The sequence below is a fragment of the Cupressus sempervirens genome, chromosome 8 (genome assembly GCF_028749045.1).
Source record: "Cupressus sempervirens isolate cs-2001-9-10 chromosome 8, ASM2874904v1, whole genome shotgun sequence".
Taxonomy (NCBI): Eukaryota; Viridiplantae; Streptophyta; class Pinopsida; order Cupressales; family Cupressaceae; genus Cupressus; species Cupressus sempervirens.
Genome location: NC_143125.1, coordinates 191,247,224 through 191,274,837, shown reverse-complemented (window position 1 = coordinate 191,274,837; position 27,614 = coordinate 191,247,224). Strand labels below are relative to the sequence as shown.

Genomic DNA, 27,614 nt, shown 5'->3' with positions numbered 1-27,614 from the left:
CCTTATTTTGTGCCCATTACCCAAGATCCATCTTAGCCCCTCCCTTAGCAGCCCCCTACTTCTAATAATATTCATCCAAATTTTGGAACGTCCTGGGAGATCATTATTAAACAAATTATGGGAGAATAGGGAGTTCGAGAGATATTTTCTTTCATGATACTACTCCAATTAGTATTTCCTTCTCCCAATCTCCATCTGACTTTTGCTAGGAGAGCTTTATTCAAGTCTTGAAGTCTTCTAACTCCCAATCCCCCCCTTTCCTTTGGTTTACAAACCTCCTCCCAACTAACCAGGTTTAATTTGTTCTTATTTTCCATTCTTGACCATAGAAAGTTCCTCTGTATTTTCTCTATTTTGTCAGACATATTATGATTAATCTTAAAAAGAAACAAAAAATAAATTGGAATACCCTGAAGGACCGCAAAGAGTAACTGTAATTTACCAGCATTACTTAGAATCTTCCCCTTCCATCCTGTCAACTTCCTTTGGGTTCTTTCAACAATAGTGTTCCAAAATTCATTGGTCACCTCCCTAGTGGTTAACGGTAGTCCTAAATATGTATCCGAGAGGTTGGTCGACTAACAACCTAATATGTTCCTTATCCTCCTCTACATATTAGCCTCAATATTGAAGAAGTAAAGCTTACTCTTAGAGTAATTCATTTGTTGCCTTGAGCTTTCTTCATAGTTTCTAAGTATACTTTTCCAAGCCTCAGCTTCCATAATAGAGGATTCACCAAACAGAAACATGTCATCTACAAATTATTGCAACACCTCAGTATCAGCAGTAGTTGTAGGTTTTATTCCTTTCACACATCCTATGTTAACCAATTTAGAAAATGATCTCCCCAACACCTCTGCCACCATAATAAAAAGATAAGGAGACAACTGATCACCCTGTCTTAGTCCTCTTTCCACAAAAAAATTTATCCCAAGGAGATCCATTTAGAAGGATAACATACTGAACCATCCTTACCGTCATCTAAATTAGGTTTATAACTCTATCATTGAACACCACTATTCCAAGCACATCATAAAGGAAATCCCACTTTACCTTATCATATGCCTTAGATATATCCATCTTGAAAGCCATACTAGGTTTTTAATATTTTTCCATAGAATGTATAATTTCATGTGTAGTAATCACTACATCTAGGATTTGTCTACCCGGCACAAACTCCTTCTGTGGTGTTCCTATAATACTTTCCAGGAAAGGCTTAATTCTATTCACTAGCACTTTTGCAAATATCTTATACAATGCGTTAAAGAGGCTTATCGGTCTAAAATCTAGTAGACTCACTTGTGTCAGGGTCTTGGGAACCAAGGCAATAAAGGTTTTATTTGTCCTTTTTAACATCTTCCCTATTTTGAAGAAATCTCTGGTAGCCCATATCAGTTCACCTTTAACGACCTCCCAAAAATGCTAGAAAAACACAGGGGGGAAGCCATTAGGACCTGGGGCCTTATAGGCTTTCATTGAGAACACAACCCTTTTCACTTCCTCTTTCGTGATGTTACCTAAAATGCAATTATTTTCCACATCTCTGAGCATCTATGGGATTGTATTTATCAAACTTCTTCTGATAACCTGATTTCCTATATTGTTATCCTTCTTATAGGCCTTGCAAAAATATTCTACTGCATGTCTCCACATCTCCTCTTGCTCTTTATATTTATTAGTTGTTATCTCCACTTTTAACTATTATTTTTCTTTTTCTATTTATTTAAAAAAACAATTAGTTGTGATCTCCACATTAGCTCATGTTGTGATCTTATTTATTTAACTTTCGACTTTTAAAATTGATTTAGATTTTAATTTTTAAATTATTTTAATTTATTTTTTTATGTTAGTTTCGTTTATTTTTTAAAATATTATTTTTTAGTTTCTATAATTTTTTTAGTCAATAGAATATTTGTTAGAGACATTGCTATTTTTTCATTTTTTTAATTTCTCTTATTAATAATAGATTTTTTTGGTGGGATTTTTTAAAATGATATTTTTTTTCATATTCAATAAAGTGAATTTAAATACATAATATTTATTAATCTATTTAAAAGATTTTAATAAATATTATGTTGTTTAAATTGAAAACTATTAATAATCTAATTTGTTCACATAAGATTATATTTTAAATCTCCACTTTTAACTATTATTTTTCTTTTCGTATTTATTTAAAAAATAATTACTTGTGATCTCCACCTTAGCTCATGTTGCAATCTCTATTTATTTAACTTTTGATTTTTAAAATTGATTTAGATTTTAGTTTTTAAATTGTTTTTTTATATTATTTTTTTTTTTCTTTAAATGTTATTTTTTATTTTCTATAATTTATTTAGTTAATAGAACATTTGTTAAAGAAGTTATTTTTTCATATTATTTTTTTGTATTTCTCTTATTAATTTTTCATATTAGATTTTTTGATGGTTTTTTTTTTTTTTTAAATCACATTTGATAAATTGAATTTAAATAAGTAATATTTATTAATCTATTTAAAATATTTTAGTAAATATTATGTTATTTAGCTCTGCAAATATGATGAACATTTTGAAGAGCCTGAAAAAAGCAGGAAATACGACTGCTCCTATACGTAGGCCTCCCACAAACCACAAAAGAAATCAATATCAGACATTAGGGGGAAGTGCACTACAAGTTAAAAACTTTTTCAAAGCACTTTCCAAACTAGAAAATTCAACAAGCTTTGAAACCCTAATTAGGCTTCATGCAAAATGAAAAACCGTCGTTCACAAAAAATAGAATAGCAACAATGAAAATAGATGGAAAATCGTCTAAAATAGAAAGAAGTATAAGAAAGATGGTAAAAAGTAGATTTCAAAACCATACATTAGGAACGAAGGTTAGGATCAACGGTTGAAGAATCAAGAGGATTTTTCAAAAAAACCAAATACACCAACGGAGTAAACAAAAAGGTCTCTCCAATGTAAAGAAAATACAAAAAGCAAACTTTTCAACCCACCGAGATCTCCGAACCCAATAATACACCTTTAGGTTTTTCACCAGCTTGGCCACGAATCTCAATAGATAGACATGAAACATATGCAACTATACTAAAAAATCATACAGGAAAACAAACTCAGAAAGGAACAAAGACACCCTCATCAACAGTATATATTCCTCCACATCGGAAGAAGCAGTATGTATTAAACAATCAAGACGAAGGCTCAAACCCCAATCAAAACAATTCATCTAAAGTAGACAACATTGACACTGTAATCATAAGCAACAAATATAATGAAGCAAAATGGTAGGAGTGCTCTGAATGAGACAGTCATGCATATTAGAACGGACCACCAAAATATAGAAACAAATTAGAGCAAAATTTGGCAAAAATCTGTAGAGCAAAGGTAAGTAACATAACTCCTCATACAAACCAATATTGGTTTCTACAATGTTAGGATACTAAATTTAGAATAGAACTATTAGAATTATCAAATTATTTTTACAAAGGGCATCATATAATTTTTTTAGCATGGCAACCCAATTTCAACGAAAATCATAATAAACAAAAACAAGCAATTAAATTGATGGAATGTGCAAACATACCAGCTGAATTAAATGACATCTACATAATAAGAAGAATAGGACATTTGTTAGGAAATCTAATAGGATTTGAAGTTAATAAATCTAAAACTAGTACGATACTTGATTCTTAGTTAAAACAAAACAAAGTGAATCAATAAATAGGAAGATAATAACAAACAGATCAATATACAAATTAATCTTTACTAAATACACAAGAGAAATAAATAAAATCATAAGAATATATTTGAATAGCATAAACATCAAGAATAACTTTTAAGAAATACCAAGGGCAAGCAAGACAAGGGAAGGGAAAATAGGAGGAAACTGGGAGAAAAGAACATCAGGAAAAAAGAAAAACCAAGATGAGGAGAAAATAGAGATAGGTTAAGAAGCTCAAAAGGAAAAGCCAGAGAGAGAATAATAGACATAATATAAATGGATGAAAAATATAGATTATCAACACTCTTTAGGAAAATACAAAAATTGCAAAGATTGTAGAACAAAAAAGGATACAATAGGAGAGATAGAGATCAATGTTAAAAAATTAAATATGCTTTCCCATGAAATACTACTCCTATAGAACGATCAGGAAGACCAATATATCATAGCAAAAGCCAACCATATAGAACATAAAGGTAAGGTTGTTTTGAAAACAAACTCGGAGAAGGAAATAGGAAAAAGAGGTAATATAGAAAGCAAAACATTAGAAGAAGAGACAAAAGTGAAACAAGAAGGAACAAATTGAAAAAATCAGTTAGAAACAGAGATTTACAAAGGAAGAAGTGAATCAAGAACAAAATCAAACTTTAGAGAAGAATGATCAAAGCCCTAATATCCTGCCAGCATAATCAGCCCAATGGAGCAATGTTACCATTAGGAAAAAAACAAAAAATAAGAGCTACAAATTTTGGCAAACACTGAGCAATGGAAAGGACATGTTTGATTAGGGAAAAAAAGAAACAAGAAGGGTTGAAACTAGAGGAGAGATAGAGATATTGACAATGGTGGATATTGAAAAAATATCCTCAAAAAAAATAGCAGAACAGTAAACAAACAAGCATGCAAGGAGAAGAACAGGAAAATCAGAGAGAATAATACTCAATATGGGAAGATTTTGGAACTATGGTGGAAAGCTCTAATTGGGAAGAAGGAACATAGAAAGAAAGAATGGAGGAAGAAGGTAAAAATCTAGAAGTAGAAGATTATCAAATGAACAACCAATTAATTAAAGAAGTCTTACCAGAGGATGACTAGGAAATAGAAGATTCAAAAATTATAGAAAGAGTAAAGAATCAACTTAATTTGAAAAATTTGGGTATATCCATAAATCAGGAGGGGTTAAAGACACTCAATTGTGGAAAACAAAAATAGAAACGAGGATGAAAATCATTAAAAGAATTCAGGGAGGCAACAAGACAAGCAAAGGAACAAACTAAGATTAAAGAAATTCTACAAGGTGGGAAGGGGAAGAACCTTCCCAAGGATCAATGTGAATCATCACATAGAATGTTAGGGGCTTAAATGCCCCTAGCAAGAAAAAATTATTAAAGCATAATCTAACATTATTTGACACAGAAATCCTATTAATTCAAGAAACAAAATTAAACAACTAAGAAGGCTTAAAGTTAGGATAGAAACTTGGAGCTTGGAAATCAGAATTTAAGTCATCACAAGGAGCCTCAGGAGGACTAGGAATAATATGGAATAACCTAAAAGTTAATCTAGAATGTATAACCTCTAATCTTAATTGGATGGGAAGCAAAGTTTCTAGCACAAAAACTAATCTCCAGATGATAGTAATAAACATCTATGGGCCTACACAAACAACAGACAAATTAGCAGTATGGAATGAGATCGACTTATTTCTCAATACACTATAGAATGAGAACATTATTATGGGAGGAGACTTTAATGCAATATTAAAAAGAGATGAAAAATATGGTGGGATCCAGACAATATCTAGAGCCACAAAAGATTTTAGAGAATGGATAGAAATTAACTCTCTCATAGATATTCTAACAAAAAATGGAGTATACACGTGGAATAATAGAAGGAAAGACTTCAATTACATAGCAGAAAGATTGGACAGATTCTTTTTTAAGTGACAACTAAGTAATCTGGATAGAGAAATCAGTGCATAAATCCTACCAATGGCAGTAGTAGATCATTTCTCGGTTAAAATGGAAATTAATGAACAAGCTAAGCCTATCAGGAATCCATTTAAATGTGAAAAATATGGTTTATGGACAACAACTTTATGAATAATATTAAAAACTGGTGGTGAGAAGAACAAGTCCATGGCTAAAAAATGTTCTGTTTTGTATCCAAATTGAAAATCATAAAAGAAAATATCTTGAAATGGAATAAAACACAATTAAAAAATATATTAAAAAAAAAAGATTAGACATAGAGGAGAAACTGGAAAAATTAAACAAAGAAGTTATCATAAAAGGAATGAATAATGAAACTTACCAACTAGAAAAAAAAATCTACTAAAACAATAAGAAATCCTAGCTAAAGAAGAGGTTGGAAGCAAAAATCCAAGGAGAAATGGTTGGAAGAAAGAGATCGTAATACAAACTTTTTTCATAATAACACACTGCACTATAGAGCCCGTAATAATATAACAAAAATTAAAATTTTACAAGGTGAATCAATAGATAACCCATATAAAATAGCAAATATTTTTGTGGAGTACTTCAAAGATATCCTTAACAAGGGGTGCATGCACCAAAGTTCATGCCTTCATGTTTGTATGGTTGACTAAAGTAGTATTGCATGAAGGGGAAATTAAATTAGTTACAATTTTTAGCAAAAACTTGTTAACGATAAACTTTTTCAGCTACTTAAATCAAAGTACCAAAATATGTAGTAAGTTTGAGGGGTAGTATTAATGGTATTAAAAAAAATGAGCAAAATTGTAAAATGGTAGCTAGTAAAACATAATGTTAACTTTAAAAAAATAATATTTTACAATTGTGAAAAATAAACATCAATGTAAAACTAATAAGAAATATATATAAAACAAGAAATAAAAAACATTTAACTCTATATTTGAACTTGGTAAGATAGCTAGTAAAATATAGTGTAAACTTAAATAAATAACATTTTACAAATTAGAAAAATAAACATCAAAGTAAAACTAATAATAAATATAATTAAAATAAGAAATATAAAACATTTAACTCTATATTTGATTAAAATATCTAAATTATACAACTTAAAAAACATTTAACTCTATAAATTCTTATGACTTCTTCTTCATAAACTATATTAAATAATAAATGTATTTAAAATAAGAAATAAAAAATATTTAACTTTATATTTGATTAAAATATCTATATTTGACCTGTAGTGCCTGCCCCTAGTTTACATTTTTTCGAGCTACATTTATGATATGATTGCCAAACTCTTTTAGGCCAATTTATGTTTGATGAGTAGTATTATTATTTTAGAGATTATCAGATGATGTTTACACTCAGCTTATTATATGATGAGATTACTTGGTACTCTATATTTCATGCATGTATGATGATTATTCAATGGTTTCAGTTATCGATGATAATTAGTTAGATGGTTCATTATTCCATGTGTTTCTTATGGATACTTACCCCATACTGCATGTGTATGGTGTGCGTGCTGTTTTATTTATGTATGGTGTTTCTGATATGGTTAAGGAAGGGAGTCGTAGTCACCTGCTAGTCGGGATCTACACGATGCACCACTTCCTGCCATTGCCTGTTTAGCTTAGAATATTGTGTTTGTACATGCGTGGATTTTATGCAGGTTGCAGGTACCGGGTATCGACTTCCCTGAATTGTCAGGATGAGCGTACCCTATCGCATTGTCTCAATGGTAAGAGAGGGGAGATAAACTCTTAAGTCCAAATCCTAAACCCTTTAGCCAATTGTCCTAATTGATAATTAGGACAAGTATCTGAGTTAAGTACCCTCTGAATGCATCAAATGATGTAATTTGGTGATTATAACCCTTGTGTTTGATTTGGTATGTATTTTTCTATGATGGGTTTTCGTATGTTGCTTTATGAGTCCTTGTTGTATTTTCTATTAATTAAGTCTAATTAAAAAGACTAATTAATGATTTAATTTAATAAGGAATTATTATGATATCTTTATATTTAATTAATTAATTAATTAATTAAATAAAAGAATTAAAGTTGGAAATTAAAGTTTAAGATATATTTAGAACAGGATAATATTTATTTAATTTAATAATAATATATTTGGAGTTCATTTTTAAATAAATGCTAAATATTATTGTTATTTAAATTAATTAAATATGTTATCAATTAAGTTCTAAAATGAATTAAAAAGTTGAAAGATATTAATTTAATAAGAATTCTAGATCGCATGATCTAAACATGAGTTAAATATAAGAATTAAATTAAAAGATTAAATTATAAAAATTAATAATGTTATTTTAATTTCTTAAAAGTGCACATAAGATTTAAAGTAATAAATAAATTAAGAATTGAAGTCAAGTGAATTTTTAAATAAAGTTATTTAATAATTCAACTTAATGTGCATGAAAGTTGAATGCAAAAGAATTAGAAAAGATAATAAAAGTTAATTTGAGTTAACTGAGTTGTGCAAAGAGTCTTCTCGGGTAAACGCACAATTAGTGCCCCGAATTGAGGAGAATTTGCTTATCACAACTTTGGGGGTTCATTTTTGGGATATACGAATTTGGACGAGAATTTTTGGAGGAAGACAATTTTTGGAAGCAAATTTCAGAAGGCTGATACGAAGAAAGTCTTGAAGGGGAAGGTTATTGAGAGGAGCGAATTCGCATACAGTTTTCTGGAGGTTGCATAATAGCATCAGGATCAGGTAGGGTCTTGTGTTTTTTATCCATTAAATTTGCAATTATCCCTTCCTGCCTTCTTCGTGTCTGGGGTTTGTAGATCTGAATTCTCTGTGATGAAAGTTTTAAGCTTTCAAATCTTGTGAAGTTATTAATTATTCGTCAATAATTTTTGTATCCATGGAGACTAGATGAATTAATTAGAACCATTGTTTCTTGATTTAGAGATTAAGATCTAATTTGATTAGGGTTTTGTTTTAATGAAATTGAAAAGTTCTTGATAAATAAATAAAAAAATAAAAAATATATATATATATATATAAATATATATATATTTATATTTTACATATTTACCCTTTGGAAGAAATTGTTTTATTAAAAAGATTAAACAAAATTAATTTTGTTAAAATAAAACTTATTTTATTGTTTTAGAATAAAATAAAATCAAATTTAAAAAAAAATATATAAAAATATATATATATATATAAATATAATATAGTGGGGGGGAGGGAATTACCCCGTACCCGCCCCCACTGTCGGCGCAGGCCGACAGTACCTGCGTCGCAGGTACTGCGACGGCAGGTACAGAGTACCTACCGCCGCAGGCCCTGCGACCGCAGGCCTGCGGCCAAAGCCGATGGGCTATAAACGTTTTGGGAATTCGTTTTTTAATTTTTTTTTATATTTAATTTTTTTTTAATTATTAAAAAAATGAATTTTATTTAATTAAAAATTTTTAAATAATGAATTTTTTTTTTAATATATTCAATTTTTATAATATATTAAACTTTTTAAATATTTAATAAATAAATATTAATTGTATAGATATAGTTGTAGATTTTAATTTATTAATAATTTTGCTTAAATATTAATAAATTAACAATTAGTAGTGGGATTAAAATAAGTAATTAGATCTAATGAATATTGATTAATTTAATTAAAATTAGTTTAATTAAGTTAATTAATAATGAATTTTATTTGACTAAATTATAGATTTGGATATTGATTTAATGAAAGTTATTATAGAAATGGGTTATTCGAAAAAGGGTAGTTGTGAAAACTTCGTTACTTGAATTCGACATTAAACTAAATCACAAACCTTACCTTAACTTAAATAATATACTTTCAGATCCAATCTCTGAGACTTTGATGTTGTCTTTGTACTTTGAATGTTTTGGGGTTGGTTTAGCGTTGACCAGTTCAGGTTGTTACCAGAGGCTCGGGGTTTGTGAATGTGATGTCTTGATGATTTGGTCTCGATCTTTCTTAACCTGACCATGGTAATGTGATGAAGTGCTCTATGACATGATTGTGTTTACTGTTTGTGATTGCTTTCCAGTTCCTTGTGTGAAGCTGAGGTGTATGTATTGAGAATACCTAACTTAACCATTTTTGAGTCTCGATCAGTTATATTTGATAACCATTTCTGAGTCTCGATCAAGTTATACTTGTATTACTTTCTGGTTGCTCATTAGAGAACCATTGGATTTTGTGACTTATCATTGATGCCTTCAGTTGCTGATAGAGAACTGTCGTGATTACTTGATTACTATTTGATGTTATCTGTTGCTCATGAAGAACTGATATATTTTGTGGATTATCTTTTTATGATATTTTCAGTTGCTCGTATAGGACTGAGATGGTTTTATTATGATTCTTTGATTTATGAGTTCATGAGCTAGGGTAGGTTATCTATGTGTAGAGTCGGAAAGTGGCTTGCAATGGGGGTCGGAGCCCTAAGAGGCTGCCTTGAGAAACCCATTGTAAGTCGTTTTTAATAAGTGAAAACATTTACACTAAATGAGAGAAAATGAACCTAACAAGATAATTGTATGTTCTCTCCCATGCCATGAGTGCTAGTACAGACTAGGATGGGGTAGAGAGGACGCTTGGTTACGACCTTGCATTCCATAGTATGCCTCGTCAGTACGAGAGGATACTAGTGGCCGCAGGATCAGTAGGGACCCGGGATTCCTAAGGGATTGCTCGGGTAACTTCTACATGACTTTTGCGATGACACTTTCCCGCTTGCATATTAGGTTTCCTACGTGTCTTGTGGTACCTCTGGGATTTAGATGTCGATCTTTTTAGGAACCCTTGAGTTAGCATACTTATAGGATTTCCTGGACTTAGAGAGTATTTATGATTATAGGTTTTGTTATCCTATTTTGGGACTTGAGACTATCTCCTCAGCGCGGTGGGAGTGGACCATTTAGGTTCCACGCGGTCGGGTGGTAGTGCTTTTACTCTTACCATTGAGATCCGTTCCGTGGTCACCGTGGCTGGAGATTTCGTGATTGGCATTTACCTTCACTATGTTCTTGGATTATTATGATGGATGGTTAGATTTTATGATAGATGTTTTATCATTATGGATGTATGGATGTATCATGTATGGTGAATAGTTTCATATATTTTTACTGTACTTTGTATCATGGATTTGAGGATGTTGTATCTTGATCTTTACATATGTATATTCTTTTAAGCCTTTCATACCCTGTGACATGTACAGTGGATGAATGAGCATTCCGAATTAATTTGCCAAGGAGCATTCGGAACAAATGTATATTATGGACATTGGAGTTTCTGATTATTCTTTTATATGTATGTGTTAGTTGTTAGACTTAGAATTAATTAAATTTAAACGTGACTCAACGTCTTGGGATCTTTAATAAATGTAACTTGCAATGTATGTTTGTCGATGATTACATGTTATTGCTTCCGCTACTAATTATTTGATGTGTATGTCATACTTTCTTACTTTAAAAAAAAAAAAAAAAAATGTTTAGCAAACTTAGTGAAACTTTAGGTTAATTCTTTTGGATCCCTTGGCGGGGCGTTACATGACCTTGGTAAGAAAAATAGATAGGGATAATTAATATTGATTAGACATTCATTTATGAGGTGGAAGATAAAAATGATTGATTTTTAAAAAAAGTTAATCTACTTGTCACAAATGTGGAAAAGATAAAGTTGCAACTAATGCATTCATTAATAGAGTTGTTAGAAAATGTTTGTATTTTTGTTGGAGAAAATTGAATTCTTTTATTGCCTTTTTTATCATGAGCCAATACAATTTTCAAAAAATTATATTTTTCAATTTCAAAAAAACATTCAAATTAATATAGCTTTTGCAAACATTAGTATATCTTCAAATTTTTAGATTTATGTAACTAATATGGAATCTAATGATTCCATTAGTTTCCTGCCAAAGGCAAGAACTAATAATTACAATACTTCTAATAATAGAATAGAACAAGAATAAATGTTGAAAACAATACCTAAGGTGATTTCATCTGACGATAATAAAGCCCTCAATAAACCATTCACATTGCAAGAAATCAAAACGACTCTCTTTAATATTAACCCAGACAAATCTCCATGACCTGATGGATTCCAAGCATTTTTCTTCCAAAAATGTTGGGAAACAATAGGTGTAGACTTGTGGAAAGCATTGGAAGCTTTTAGGATCGGAGAAACCCTTTTAGCAAAAATCAATCACACCTTCTTAACTCTCATACCTAAGGAAAATAGGACTAAAGAACTAGGAGACTTTAGACCTATTGCACTATGCAACACTATCTATAAAATTCTCTCAAAAGCTTTAGCTAATCATCTCAAAAAACTTCTCCCTAGACTAATATTAGAAGAACAAATAGGATTTGTACTTGGCAGATCTATCCTACATGGCATTTCTATCATTCAAGAAACGATTCATTCAACAAACAAAAATAACGAAGCATGCATGTTACTAAAATTAGATATACAAAAAGCTTATGATAAAGTAGAGTGGAGATTCCTATGTAAAACACTCAAAGCTTTTTGATTCTTGAAACAATGAATAAGCATCATTTTGCAGTGCATCTCTACCCCAAAAATATCACTCCTTATTAATGGAACCCTAGAAGGATTCTTTAGTATATCTAGGGGGCTCCGACAAGGCGACTTGATATCCCCCTTTCTTTTCATCATCATGGTAGAATCCTTTGGAAGAGCAATTAAAACAATGCAACTTCAAAATAAAATTAAGGAGTAAAGGTCACCAAAAATGTGGAAAACACCACACATTAGCAATTCGTTGATGATACAATATTAGTTGGAGCAAGTACTAAGAAAGAGACAAACCATTTCAAAACAATTTTGAACAATTATATGAAAGCCTCAAGTCCAAAAATCAATGCAAAACAACTAAAATCTTTTTCTTAAACACAACAATAGATAGAGAAGAATGTATATGTAATAAACTAGGATTTAAAAGAGGCACTTTTCCATTTAAATATCTAGGAATATATTTGGAAAAAAGAAATAAAAATAACCATGGATGGGAACAAACTTTGGGAAAAATAGACAACCACACAGAAGCTTGGAAAGGGAAATGGCTGACTAAGGCTGGGAGAGCAACAAAAATCAAAGTCATGCTATCGGCTATACCTACTTATCAACTCTCGTGTTTACAACTACCTAAGAACATAAATAAAAAAATTGAAAAGAAATTAAGAGATTTCTTTTGGAATGGCCTAGAAGACAAAAAGAAGGTAACATTGGTTAGATGTAAAAAAATATGCAGGCCTAAAGAAGCAGGAGGACTAGGAATTAAAAACCTAGATTGGTAGAATGAAGCTCTAGGAGCAAAGTAAGTATGGAGAGTATATCAAGAAAGAGACAACAAATGGGCCAACATTCTATATAATAAATATCTTAATGCATCTGATAACACTTCACTATTTAGAACTAGGAACCCTCCTAGAGGTTTCGCAACATGAAATTTCTTATGAAGCGTTGTCCCCGCATAACCAAATATACGACATAGGATATTGGTAAAGGTGATAAAGAGTTATTCTAAGAAGACTCTTGGAATGGATATCCCCCCCTTGACCACTCTGATGTAACCCATAATGTTAAAATACACTTACAAACAATTTGGGGTACTAAAGTAGAAGATTATATCCAATTGATCCAATCCAATGAAGAAACTTCCTAGGAATGGAAATCCTTAGTCAATTGTGGTCTCAATTAGGCAGATCAGGAGATCCTAGAAAATATACTTAAAGAGCGTCTGATCAAAGTTAACAATAGGAAGGATGGACTTATATGGGCAACATCTAAAGACGAAAGCTATGAAGTGAAAGAAGGATATAAACAAATTATAAATTCACAAAGATGGGAAGCAATAAACATCCCAATGAACCTCTGTTGGGATCCAATAGGGCTTCCCAAAGTAGGCATCTCTTATGGGCAACCATCCAAAAATGAATTCTAACAACAGACAAAATTAGAAAAATGGGATATAAAGGCCCGTCAAGATGTACTCTCTATAAAGAAGAATTAGAAACAACAAAGCATCTTCTATACCAATGCAAATTTATGAAGGAATGCTGGATATAGCTCACATCAAAACTAAACTGGACTGCCCCTCTACTAGAAAAATGACAATACCACTTAATAGGGTGGCCAAATAAAGCAGATAATAAAGTTTATGGAAAATTCTAGAGCATTACTCCAACAATTCTAGTTTGGGAAATATGGAAAGGAAGAAACAGATGTATCTTTTGGAACAAAGAACTAAACACACTATCTCTTTGTAACAAAATTGAGGCTAACATTGTGGAGGCCATAGATTGTGATCTGAGGAAAATTTTGAAAGAAGAAAGATCATTCAAAAAATGGGATGTTGAAATTAAATTTTTTTTGGAAACATCTAATCAATTCACCGTTCACATATAAGAGGGATAATAGTGCAGCCAGAAAATAATGCAAATGGGAACCACCACCAAAAGGCTGGAAGAAACTGAATTTTAATGGAGCCTCTAGAGGCAATCCTAGAAAGGTAGGAATAGGGTGTATAGTCAGGGAAGAATATGGAAACTGGCTAGCAAAAAGAGCAAAGCCTCTGGGAGTAGCCTTTAATAACATGATAGAACTAGAAGCAATAGAAGAAGGATTAAAAATTTGTATCCATATGAGAATCAAGAAAATTATAATCAAAGGAGACTCACAAATAGTCCTAAATGCACTAAGGAAAGAGAAAACTCCAAACTGGATATTAAATTCTCGACTTGAAGAAACTTTAAAACTACTGGAAGGATTTGAAGAAATTAGATTCTCTCAAATATTTAGAGAAGGCAATTCTGAAGCAGACAATTTAGCAAACAAAGGTATAGATGGAGAAAACATATCAACATTTAATAAAAGCTAGTTAAAGATAATTATACTAAGATTATATCCCCTATTATCATCCCATTTGACACTTTGGATTCATGATTTTCCATAACTACACAAATCTTGGTTCACGTATCTCCACAAACTTAAAATTTGCTCCTTAGTAATATCATGACTAAAAGCATCACATTAATAATGATCTCAAGAGGAGGATAATCATTCAAATGCATGAAGATGGCATCACTACCCATCATTCTAGATCCTTCCCTTCTATTATTATATTAATTCTGGCTGGTCTTTTGTTTTCTCATATTCTTCCCACCTCCTCTGAATTTGGTTTTATGTTGCCCCCACAAATGGATACCAACATCTGCTTATATTATGCCTATGAAAACAGAACCGTGACCTTTTATGGTTTAGTTAAACCTGAAAGATGGAATCGACTATTTCGACCGATAGATGACGAGTAGAGTTACGATCAATAGGGTTTTGGGGGAAGGGGTTTTCAATTACGAATACTCTTGGCACACTAATAGTGACATCCTAGGGTCATGGATCAGATGCTTAGCTAGGGCTAGAGTAGAAAAATGGGACATTATTAGATTGAGTTATAATCTTTTCGACTTTAGCTGGTTAATAGGTTTAGAGGAAGTGGTTTTTAACATTGATGAAAAACTCAAAATTCCACTACCTGAAGCTTACATGGAGCATCAATTAGGTAGCCCCAAACTTGCTAAAGGCCTTAAGCACCCTTGCTTGGTAGTTAGAGATAACATTCTATTCTTCTAAGAATGGACGAGGATGGAGGCTAGTATGCAATTCTTATTGCAATGGAGAGGCATTAAAGAGGACCCAACAAGAGAGTGGCTCACGAATTATCTATAGGCTTTCAATGCGTATATACACCCGGATGTGGATTTCTCTGACTTGGAAGCTATTGAGTTTTGCCTTCCCAACTTTGACAAATCAAGTGGAACAAGGAACACTTATGAATTCCCACCTTGCTCTAGGGCTAAAGATATCTAGGAAGCCATAGAGATCATTATGGTCTTCAAGAAGCAGACTCAAGAAGTATAGCCAGGATCGTGGGATAGCCACTCGTTATTTTTTCTCTGCTCTGGTTTTTTCACCCAACCCCTCTATAATTATGGGCTAGTATCTCTATTTTAATACTTAGGGTTTTTTAGGTATTGTACTGTTGCATTTTCCCTAGGCAACTAATAGAATTTATAAAGTTAAGAGCTATAATAGGTGTTGACTTGTTGTATTCCACTAAGGCAGCCATAAGATTATATATACTCTAGGGCCCTTTCAGAACATGAAAAAGTATGACAAGCTTTATTATGTAAATTCTATTCATATTAATATGAAATCCTTGTCTTATATAATCTTGTTTCGAAATTCAATAGGCCCGGGATTGGTTCTTTATGTATTGCCTTTTTTTTGCCTATATTTGGTCTTTAATATGTATTATTTAAAGATCAAATTGTGCCCTTTCTTTATCCATATCCTTTAAGATCAATTTAGTCTTAACACACTGGTAATTCATGCACGTAGAATCCTAAAACTACAGATGACGAGGATGAATTTAGGACTGACATTATCATCTTTTACCTTGAAATAGATAATCATTTTGTAATGTTCAAAGGTTGTAGAGGCTTTTATGGAGTCTCTATAAACATCATATCAAAACAACTATTAACAATAAAATCATTAATAAGAATAAAATTCAAAACTAGTAAAGAATAAATTAGACACATTAACTTTAATACAAACCATCAACAGGATAAAACTTAATTTTTGTGAGAGGACTCTAATTGTTTAATTCTGTATTGCTCTAACCCACTGAAATTAGGATCTTCTCACTTGTTAGACTGAGAAATTGGAAGCATTTCCCCCTAATAAGACTAGTCTAATCAGGTCTATGCTTTTATCCTCTTATTTGATTAATGCTTAACCCATTTTGGTGGTTAGCCTTTGTTGCTGTTCTTTTCCTTTTTAGTAGGTCTATTACTCCTCACCAAAGGATGCATTTTTTTTGGTGCTCATGTATTATTTCCTCAAGTACTAATCATTGCATAACTTTTATCCAAACATAATAAGGATACTTTGATATTTTATCTCATTGGGGTATGCCCCTTTTATTATATGTATAATACAAGACTTTGGTCCTAGGCTAGACTAGAGGTTTTCTTACTTTGTTCTTTCCTACCAGTGCTCGTCAGAACGAAGAATCTTGTAATCTTGTAATTTTATTATTATTATCTAATATAATATAAGGTTCCAACCATTTACCGATCAAACAAAAAAAATTTGTGTTATTTAAATTGAAAATTATTAATAATCAAAGATTATATTTTAAAAAATAATTTTATTATCGAACACCTATTTGCTAGTTTAAACAATTATGTATAGAGCGTTAATTTTAAGATAGTGGTTGAAGATTGATCTAATCTAATAAATTGAATAAAATTTAGCATCCATGTGTGAATCAATGTAGCTAGGTTTAGTATAAAATGATTATTAATGTAGTATGAAGAAAGTTTTATTTTCCTCATTGATCTATCCCTCATGGGATGCTGGATAAATATGTCAATTAACTCAATTTAAAATTTATTTGTCAATCAACTAAATTTAAAATTTGAATTTTAAAAATGTAATATTAAGTCTAATCTCACATTATTGACTTAGAGAACATCAAATCTTAAAAGAAGTAACAAATTAGTTCACCAAACAAGAATGAATAAAGTTAGAAATAATTGTTAAGGTCATTTAATGTATCTTGGATATAATAGTTATGGTGGTTATCCAAAGTAATGCAAAATAAAGTTTAAAAGTGACACATGGGTTACTTATGAGAGGAATAAATAAAATTAATGAAGTTGATTATTAATTCAAAGAATATTGACATGTTAAAAGAGTAAAGCATTATTTCATTAAAGAAGATTAAATAAAATTCAATAAAACAATTATGTCCCTCTAGGCATAATGATAAACAAATACATTAGACTAAAACGAAGAGTCTTAATTATATTTAAATATTTTTCTTCCAAATGTACATTTAAATTTTTTCAAAATTTCTAAAAGTTATTAATCAAAATTAACTTAAAAAAAAAAACATGCATGCATAAGCAACTTGAAGTTGTGGGTAGTTCCTCATAGTTTATTTAAGAGGTGTGATGGCATGATCTCATTCTTGGTGAGATTAAAAATAATTAGTGAAAAAGAAGACTACTGGGATAACAAGTGACAATAACATGACACACAAAATGAAATGTTAGAATACAACACTCTATACTTGCAAAACAATAGCTCTACAACAATTCCAAATTACCAGACATAGATTAATAAATGAATGTGAAATATTCGTGACATCCACAAGACCAAAATTCCTTAAGGCATTTTCATGTTCTTGTTGATACTTGAACATAACAATGAATCTTTATAAAGAAACCAAGAATTTTGCCTAACTTTTCCTCTTCAAAAAAGTAAATTTAGACCGCCCTCCTTAGAAATAAAATTTCTATTTTTATATAAGATAAATCCTTAAAACTATTACTCATAAAAATGAATCAAGACTCAAAAATTATATAATCAAATTTTTATAATAACAATATCACCTACAATTTCATTTTTCTTTCATAGCTTTTTATGTTTAAACTTTCTCCTAACAATATTACCTAAATTGCATTTTTCTTCGTAGCTTTTTATGTTTAAACTTTCTCCTTTACAAGAAAAAAGTCAAAATATAATTGTTACCGAGTGTTGCAATTAAGCAAGAACAATCTCTCGGACATTGCAGAGAAATTCAATCTGCTTGAGGCATTAATCGCTTTGGTACGTATTAGGAATTTCAGAGGTTACAGCCTGCATCTCTCAGCCCACCGGCGGCCATTGCGGAGTAGAGTGAAGAAATAAATGTGCGGCAGATTTAATTGCAGAAGCTTCTTCTTCATGAAAAAATGCTGAAGAATGTATCACTATATTGAATCGAGAACAGGTGTAAGGTGTAAGGAATTTGATGAAAATTAAAGAACTACAATGTGGAGCGGTTTTGCAGTGTCAAGTAAATATTTTTCGGTGGTAGTATAAAGAATTCCGTTGGGGAACAACTTTCCCGATCCCAAGGGGAAGCCTATTGGCTAAAAATAGTGTAAATTTTGGAGTTTAAATGCAACGAGACTCGAGCTTCTGGTCTGCTTAGTGTCGGAGATCTGCAAAGTCTTCGAGCTAATATTTTACGAAGTAATGAAGTTGGTTTTACGGGGTTTTGACGGCTAAGCTGTGTTCTGACGTGGCGGTTTACTTTTTAAGCCCAGAAATCGACGATTAAGAAATGAACAGCAAAACGTTAGTAGGAAATTTTACAGCTGGAAATGAAGACAAAAGGGAGGTGACATGTTAAATTGTGATCCGTTACCGTCAATACACGACGATTTTGCGAGTACATAATGTGAGTTTTCTTTTGTTGTTGCCGGCTGTGCATTAATTGTAGTTGGAAGCTTATTAATTTATTGGATTGGAGAGAGAAAAATTGGAGTTGAATTGTATTTTAAAAGTACATTTGTGTGAAGTGACCTGATGGAATTTTTTTGGATAAGCTGAGGGATGAAAATTTGAGTGCTAGCAGTACATGTAGTGCTACCGCATACGCCAGATTTGTGGGGTTAAAAGAAGCTTCGGGCAGGGTTTTCGGTAACTACAGGCTGTCCAGACAAGAATTGTGCTGGAAAAGTTTTTAAAAGTCGTATAGGTAATCCAATCTTAAAAGTAACGCATTCTTCTAAATTCGGAGGGGCGACATTTTGCTGCTTTACAAGTATGCCGCGAAATTATTTTATTTGAATGCTGGGTATAATGGAAATCCTCGCGAAAGCTTCGGATTATATTATTACTGTCATTATTATTCTTGTTTAGGAAGCATATTTTTGGATCTGTAAGATCTACCTGTCATTTGCCTTGGATGCTTCAGTCGACTGGTTCTTACGGTGGGCATGAATTTAAAGCTGAGGCGTATGGAGTTCGCAATTGAAGTTAATACGGCCGTTAGTTTTTCTGGAAGTGAGAGTTTTTAATGAATGGTCGAGAAGTGATTGAGGGAGGGCTGATTACTGAGCAAAATGGACGCACAGGACGGCAGATCAGGAGCGGCTTTTGAGACTGTGAAGATTGCCGAAGATCGGTCTGGTACAGATCAGCATGGGGATCATTCGGGAGTGGACATGGCTGCTGCAATTAACCGTGATATTGCTGTTTCGTCTCCCGTCACGAGACAGAAAGTTGCCGCGGCCAAACAGTTTATTGAGAACCATTACAAGAATCATCTCAAGAATCTGCAGGATCGCCGAGAAAGGTGTGTTAATTCTCGATTTTACGCTCGTTTGTCGAAATTTTTGTTGTAAATGAATTCTATTGAGTAGCTTTGACGCTTCAATTCATTTTGGCTTTCTATGGGGTTTTGTTCCTTTTCAAGTGGCTGTAACGAGGATCTTAAAACTAGTAGAAGCAAATATGTTACATACAAATGTTTTAATGGGAAAGGCATTTTTAAGTCCCGCGTTTCCTGAAAACTTAAGATCTGTCACTGAGATGCTCCAGTTAATGATCTAGTCCAGTAATTCCTGCTAGGTCTTTCAATTGAAATAAAAGAAATGTGTATGTTGGTTAATTAATGGAATTTTTGGGATCCCACTGGATCTCGAGAATCTCACAGTTAATATTAGCGGAGGGCTAGGCCACAAAAGCTCCCCAAACAGGGTCCAACGAACACAACGATCTTGAACTTTGAAGTATGGTGGTAGTGTGATCGTCAATTCAGTTGGCTTTAATATAATAGCAAGTCTACTTTGCTATCTAAACATAGACATCTGGTCGCATTAATGCCGCTGATTCATATCCTAGAACGGGCCTCTTTTGCATTCCTCTGCTGCTTGGTCACAGCCCTGCTGACCATAAGTTCGTTTTTTGTTCTTTAATTTGAGCTTATGAGGCTCAAATATCAAATGTTAGTCCTGGTGTAACTAGTAGTTCCAGTCTGACGAGCTTAACTGATGAAGCCATGAATGGTATGCACTTGTAACCGCAAGAAGGTCTTGCCCTTGACCAGCACGGGAATTCGATCCAGGGCATTGGTTTAATAGTGATCATTCATTATTGCACTGTCAAACCCAAACGCAATGGTTTCAGTCACTTCCCTGATAATAGGGTTTTCCTCATCCAACTAAGCAACATGCTAGTGGCGAAAATATCAACAGCTTTATTGAAGTAAACATTATACACACCCTAGCTCCAATTTATTTTTCCAAAAATGAGACGATAAACAAAGAATTCTGAGAGCAACAGGCCTAAATCCAAGCTATCGTGCCTTCATTTTGCTAGATGGATCTTCAATTTTTGTCTTTTTTTTCCAGATTTCCGTGCTTTTGTTGAACTTACCTCTTCAACAAATGTGTGCCCAGATTCAACTATCGATATGTCGTCCATAGGTATCAAACACAAGGGAATTCAAGAGTAAGAGACTCTATATTTTAGTTCTCCATCTCAGTCAGCAAATACACTCTTATAGAACAATCTTAAACTAATATTTTAAAAAGATATATTATATTAAATTAATATTGCTGGCAATTCTGCTGAGAAATTCAATAATCTTTTAAATGATTATAAATTTGACATATTTTGAATTTTTTTTATGTTTTTCATATTTTTATTTTATTTTAAATATATAATGATCTTATTTTAAACTTTAAATTAACTGGTCTTATGGCTGTTTCATAAAAGTAATTTAAATAAAATTTGAGTCCACTCTCACGTTAGCTTTCAATTTGAATTATTTAATACAAAGTTTTATATTAAGATGCTATAATTTCTATAAGCATGCATTATTCATATTTTCTTATGAATCTGTTAAATTTCTTTATATATTATGAATCTTTTAAATTTCTGTATATATTTTAAATTCTCTTATGTAAAAAAAATCCATCCAGAAAACCCTCATTATCTTCAGTGATCCTCTATAAAAATTATTACCTTAATATCACTATAGATTTTGCACTGTAATCCAAGGGTATGGTATCTAAGATAAAAATGTTCTTTCCTTGCTGTTGTCTTAGGCAGTTTTCCATAAGGATTCCTTATTTATTTGAGTTCGTAGTTGTTCTTCAACTTATTTAGAATTTTTTTAAAGAAAAAATTTAAAATAATATATTCCTATTTTAATATTTTCACATTTTCACATTACATGAATATCTTATAAAGTCTTTGTTGTCGATCAACAAACCAAATTTTGGTTGAAATTTTCTATTACCCTCAAGCATACTACTACTGCTAATTGATACAAACTCTATTCACATTAACCCAACCACCATCTCAGTAACACAAACTCAATCTATAGGTATTACTTCATAACCCTCAAGCATACTACTGCTAATTGAGACAAACTCTATAATTCACATTAACGCAACCATCATCCAAGTAACACAAACTCAATCTGTAGGTACCACTTCGTAACTGCAGATTGAATCAAATTCAACTATCTGCAAATTAGAACTTCTTTAACCTCTTCCCTCTTCATGACCTCCTTACAACGCAAAGGAACCCAAGCAATAAGACTAATGCTGCTCTTAGGTGGCGTGTCATACTTAAGGGGAAGTTAGCTGAGAATGATAGCTGTTCTCTGCCTCCTTTTTCCTCCAATCTCTTATAAGACCTGTGACACTTTAAGTGCCAAATGCAGCATTCAAATCTTAGAAGGCCTCCTTAAGTGTACTGTTTTACTCTTAGCATTCTATTAATAACGTACTCGTTTACATAATCACTGTATAGTAAAACACTATATTTTTGAAGTATACCCAAATTGTGACCCACAACCGCCCAGTTTAACGAAATTTGCAGTAACCAACTTTCTCATGCACCATGGAGCTGGTCTTCAACTAAAAAATCGATAGATATCCATGAACTTCACCCAACAAAATGATAAACATCTTAAAAGCATTTGCTTTATTAACCTATCATTTGGCTTGTTGGGTATCTAAAACTTTGAACAAATTCCCTTGACACATTTTAAAGTTTCTTTTAATCCACGCTCCTTGCACTATATTCATTGGTTTTGAAATCATACTATTGCTCAAAATTGCACTTCACGCTGAAATTTTTATAAAATGAATTCTCACACAGCAGGTCATCAAGAATAGTTTTTATCTGATTTTAGCACACAAATAACAGATAATTACGTTCAATAATAAGATCAATATCTTTTTGCATCATGCAAACAAAAAAAGCACTTCCAGCAACAATATTTTACTTCCGGCAATAATTTTTCTTTTACTTCCGATAATGATTTTTGAATGCTTACCAATGATAAAAACGCTTAGCAATGAATTTTTACGCCCAAGAATGAATTTCAGTGGTTGAGAAGGAACTTAAATCGAAGTTGTATGGACACAGATACGGTCTTTTTTCAACTAATTTATTAGAAGATTTCAATTTATATTAAATTCAAACTAATATAAGAATATACAAAATATGCAAGCATTTAGCAAGAAGTAGAGGCACTATCAGCCTGGATTGGAAATGAATCTATCAAGGTTGCAGGGGCACTTGGGTACTTCAGATTGAGTTATGGTCGGGGTATTTGGGTACATAAATTTTTAATAATTTAATATTTAATAGAAAATTCGAAAATATAAATGATGACAATGAATTTTCCAAACAAAAACAGTAATAAAGTTTGTAGATGCAATATATTGTTTTTCAGTTTCAGATTTGCATTATGTTTGTAATAATAATATATGCTAAATGTTTAGATGCATAATAGAAAAGACAAACTTTAAATATGCACAAGATCATAAATCATATAACAATGACATATTGCAATTACAAATGATAAATTCGCGACTCTAACAGTGATAAAATTTTCTGTTACTCAATATTATATCAAATCAAACTGATTACATATTGAATTAAACTTGATAAACAAGCTGATTTACAAACAAAAAGGTAAAACAAGAATTAGAAGTCCTAATCAAGGTCCTTAGCTATGATGCTCTTCACTAAATATTGGTTACTTAGGTATGCATACTAGGTACTTAGGTACTGATGCTCTGTACATGGGTACAAGTTTTTGGTGCAATTACAAAATCTATCAATACAAAAGCATGTAAAAAACAAAGGAATATACACACACACACACATATATGTATGTATGAAGCCTAGAAACATAAGATAAAATTAGCATGTTACATAGTATCATAAAATCATATGATTTAATCATTTAAACAACATAAACACCATAAACTTTAAACTATGAACTATGAATCGTGATCATACGATCATATACTTCAAGTTCAACATCAAAGATTCAAAATATTAAAATTAAATCATGATTCAACAAATGAGTGTTCGAAGCCAATATAAGCCTTTCACTTCCACTTTTAGGGTTAAGAAAGTCACCCGAGTTCGATTAGTAGAGGGACCAATACGAACTTGGGTTCTCATTGGATTGGCTACGTATATGAGCTTACCACCAAATTGATTGATGGGGACACGACCCAAGAACAGAATGGAACCAACAGAAAGGGAAAATTATATTAACTGAGAAAATAAGCTAGTACAAATAGTACAGAGAAAATAAACTTCAGAACATGCCCTAAGGGCTTACAATAGCATAAATCTGGAGACAATTTCTTCTTTTAGCACCTCCTCTCAATCTCCACTCCGAACTGCCTTTTACAATGCCAGAAATCTCCTTAAATAGACCCCGGAGGGTTAAGGACTAGGAGTACATTCTAGAAAGTGCTAGTAGGCATCCACCGACAAAATAGAAGGTTCCAGAAGCTGTGTTAGAAGTCGGTGCAAATCTAGAAGAATCCAGAAACGGTAGCCGAACTTCCGGGAGGCATAACTTTTGAACCGTAGCTCCGATTGACGAACTGTTTACATTTTCGGAAAGCTCTCGAAGAGCTCTATAGCCCTATGGACCAGCTTCGCTCATCCCCCATTTTTTGACCCTTTTCGAGGTCATTTAATGCCTCAAACCTGACTTTGAAGCATTCTTAGGAGGTCTCCAAAACTCGAAAAACTGCAATAACTTTCAAACCGTGGGGCCTTTTGACCTGATTCTTTTTCTGGAATGCTCTAAATCACAATTACATTCATCTGGCGAATTCACACCTTCTAGGTCACCAAAATGATGGCCCAAATACATGCTCCTATTTTTTCGGGATTTTCAAACGCACTGATAGTTGAACTATGAGAGTTGGAACCTTTATTTGAGCCAAATGGGTATCCAAAAATGTAAAGACATGAAACAGAAACTAAGTCTAAGTACATTTTTTTTTTGGGTGACACAGGATTGCCCTTATACCTCTGGATGCTCCTGCATCAGACACCCAGGGTAGATTGAAAAGTGACCCTGTCACTTTATGGATGGTAGAGGAAATCCCAAATGGGAAATCTCAGCTGCTGAAATCCAAGTTGAGTCCTCGATTGGTCGTCCTTTCCATTTGACCAAATACTCTTCATACTGCCTGTTTCTGGTACTCCTACCCACACGATGATCTAGAATGTCTTCTATCTCCTCCTTCTTAGAAGCAGGAATTGGACATGGCTCTAAAACCAGCTCCTCATCTGCACCATCATCATGATACTCTGTTAAATCTGCAATGTTGAAAATGGGAGAAATGTGAATACCATTTGGCAGCTCCACCTCATATGCATTTCTTGAGTCATGTTTCTTCAAAACTTTGCAGGAGCCAAATTTCTTCATTTTCAGCTTGTTGTAAGTACCAACTGGAAATCTTTTTTTTCGTAAGTGCACCATGACTAGATCCCCTACTTGGAATTCCTTATGTCTTCTCCTTTGATCAGCCCTAGCTTTATACTCTTGATTCATCTTGATAATGTGTGCTTGAACCTCCTCATGTAGACGCTTGATGTGTTCAGCAAATTCCTCAGCTTCAGCACTTGTCCTCTCCCCTTGTTCTATCTTCCTCAATTCTGGTGCAGTCCTTGGGCTATTCCCATATACAATTTGAAATGGTGATTTTCCAGTACTCCTATTTACAGAGTTATTATAAGCAAACTCTGCCTGTGGTAGAATCAAATCCCATCCCTTGGGCTTATACCCAACTAAACATCTCAGCAAATTGCCCAAACTTCTATTTACCACTTCTGTTTGACCATCAGTCTGTGGGTGATGCGTGGAACTGAATTTTAGGTCTGTTCTCAACTTCTTCCACAATGTCCTCCAGAAATACCCCACAAATTTAGTATCTCTGTCAGAAACTATACTCCTTGGAAGACCATGTAGTCTTACCACCTCTTTGAAAAACAAGTCTGCAATATGGACAACATCATGAGTTTTGTGGCATGGAATAAAATGTGCCATTTTGGAGAATCTATCAACCACCACGAATACTGAGTCATTACCCCTTTGTGTCCTTGGCAATCCAAGAACAAAATCCATACTTATGTCCTCCCATGGCCTTGATGGAACAGGCAATGGCTGATATAGGCCAGTATTTTGGCTAAACCCCTTAGCAACTTGACAAACCTGGCAACTCTGTACAAACTTCTTCACATCCTGTGTAATTTGAGGCCAAAAATAATGTTCTCGAATAATGGCAATGGTCTTATCCCTACCAAAATGTCCTGCCATCCCTCCATTGTGTTTCTCCTTAATCAGATTTTCCCTCATGGAACTCCTTGGAATGCACAATTGACTACCTTTGAACAACATGCCATCCTGAATCAAATAGTCTAACCACTTGGTTCTATCTATAGCAACAGGTTCTTTACAAGCTTTCCATGCTTCAGCAAAATCAGGATCCTCGAGGTACAAATTCTTGAGTTCATCAAACCCAACTACTTCAACCTGCATTGTTGTAAGCAACAACTGTCTCCTACTTAGTGCATCTGCAACCCTGTTAGATTTTCCACTTCTATGCTTCAACACAAATGTATAACTCTGCAAGAATTCTACCCACTTCATATGCCTCTGATTCAATTTACCTTGGCTATTTAGGTACTGTAATGCCTGATGATCAGTATACAAAACAAATTCCTTTGGCAATAAATAATGCCTCCATTTCTTTAAGGCCTGAACTATTGCATAGAACTCTTGATCATAAACAGAATACTTCTTCTTTGCATCATTCAATTTCTCACTAAAATATGCAATAGGCTTACCTTCTTGGCTTAATACAACGCCAATAGCGCTGCCACTAGCATCATAATCCACTTGGAACACTTTTCTAAAATCTGGAAGTGCCAACACAGGCTGTTCTGTCACCTTCTTCTTCAGCAATTCAAAACTTCTCGCAGCTGCTGCAGTCCATTTGAACTCTTTTCTATCCCCTCTTATTGTATCAGTTAGGGGTGCACATATGCCACTGAAATTCTTAATAAACTTCCTGTAAAAACTAACTAGACCATGAAATGATCTTACCTCAGTAGCAGACCTTGGAGTAGGCCATTCCAAGATGGCTTTTACCTTCTCTGGATCCATTTTGAGACCTTCAGGTGATATAACAAACCCCAAATAAACTAACTCCCTTTTTGCAAAGACACTTCTTTAGATTAATTAACAATTTCTCTTCCCTTAGCCTTTCAAGGACACTACGAATATGCAGTAAATGTTCTTCCAAAGTCTTGCTGAAAATTAAAATATCATCCAAATAAACAATAACAAATTTTCCCAAGAACTTCTTAAGTACCTCATTCATGAGCCGCATGAAGGTGCTTGGGGCGTTCGTCAATCCAAAGGGCATGCCTAACCACTCATAAAGACCCTCCTTGGTCTTGAAGGCTGTTTTCCACTCATCTCCTTCTCGAATCCGTATCTGATGATAGCCACTCTTCAGATCTATCTTTGTGAAGTACTGAGCTCCACTCAAGCAGTCCATAAGATCATCCATCCTTGGTAAAGGAAACCGGTACTTGATGGTTATCCTATTTATAGCTCGAGAATCTGTTCACATCCTCCACTCTCCATCCTTCTTTGGTGCAAGTACTTCAGGTACTGCACATGGACTCAGGCTCTCTCGAATCAAGCCCTTCCTCAACAACTCCTGAACCTGTCTATTTAGCTCCTCTGT

General features: G+C 32.9%; 1 protein-coding gene across 1 annotated transcript in view; it reads left to right on the top strand.

The window, feature by feature from the left end:
- The first annotated feature begins 19,295 nt into the window (after positions 1–19,295).
- Positions 19,296–27,614, top strand: part of LOC149542172 (uncharacterized) — a 120,715-nt gene continuing 112,396 nt past the window's right edge. The window contains exon 1 of the mRNA XM_089797196.1: positions 19,296–19,876. Within this exon, the coding sequence (XP_089653322.1) occupies positions 19,644–19,876 (233 nt within the window). The 5' untranslated portion in view covers positions 19,296–19,643. The remainder of the gene's footprint in view (positions 19,877–27,614) is intronic.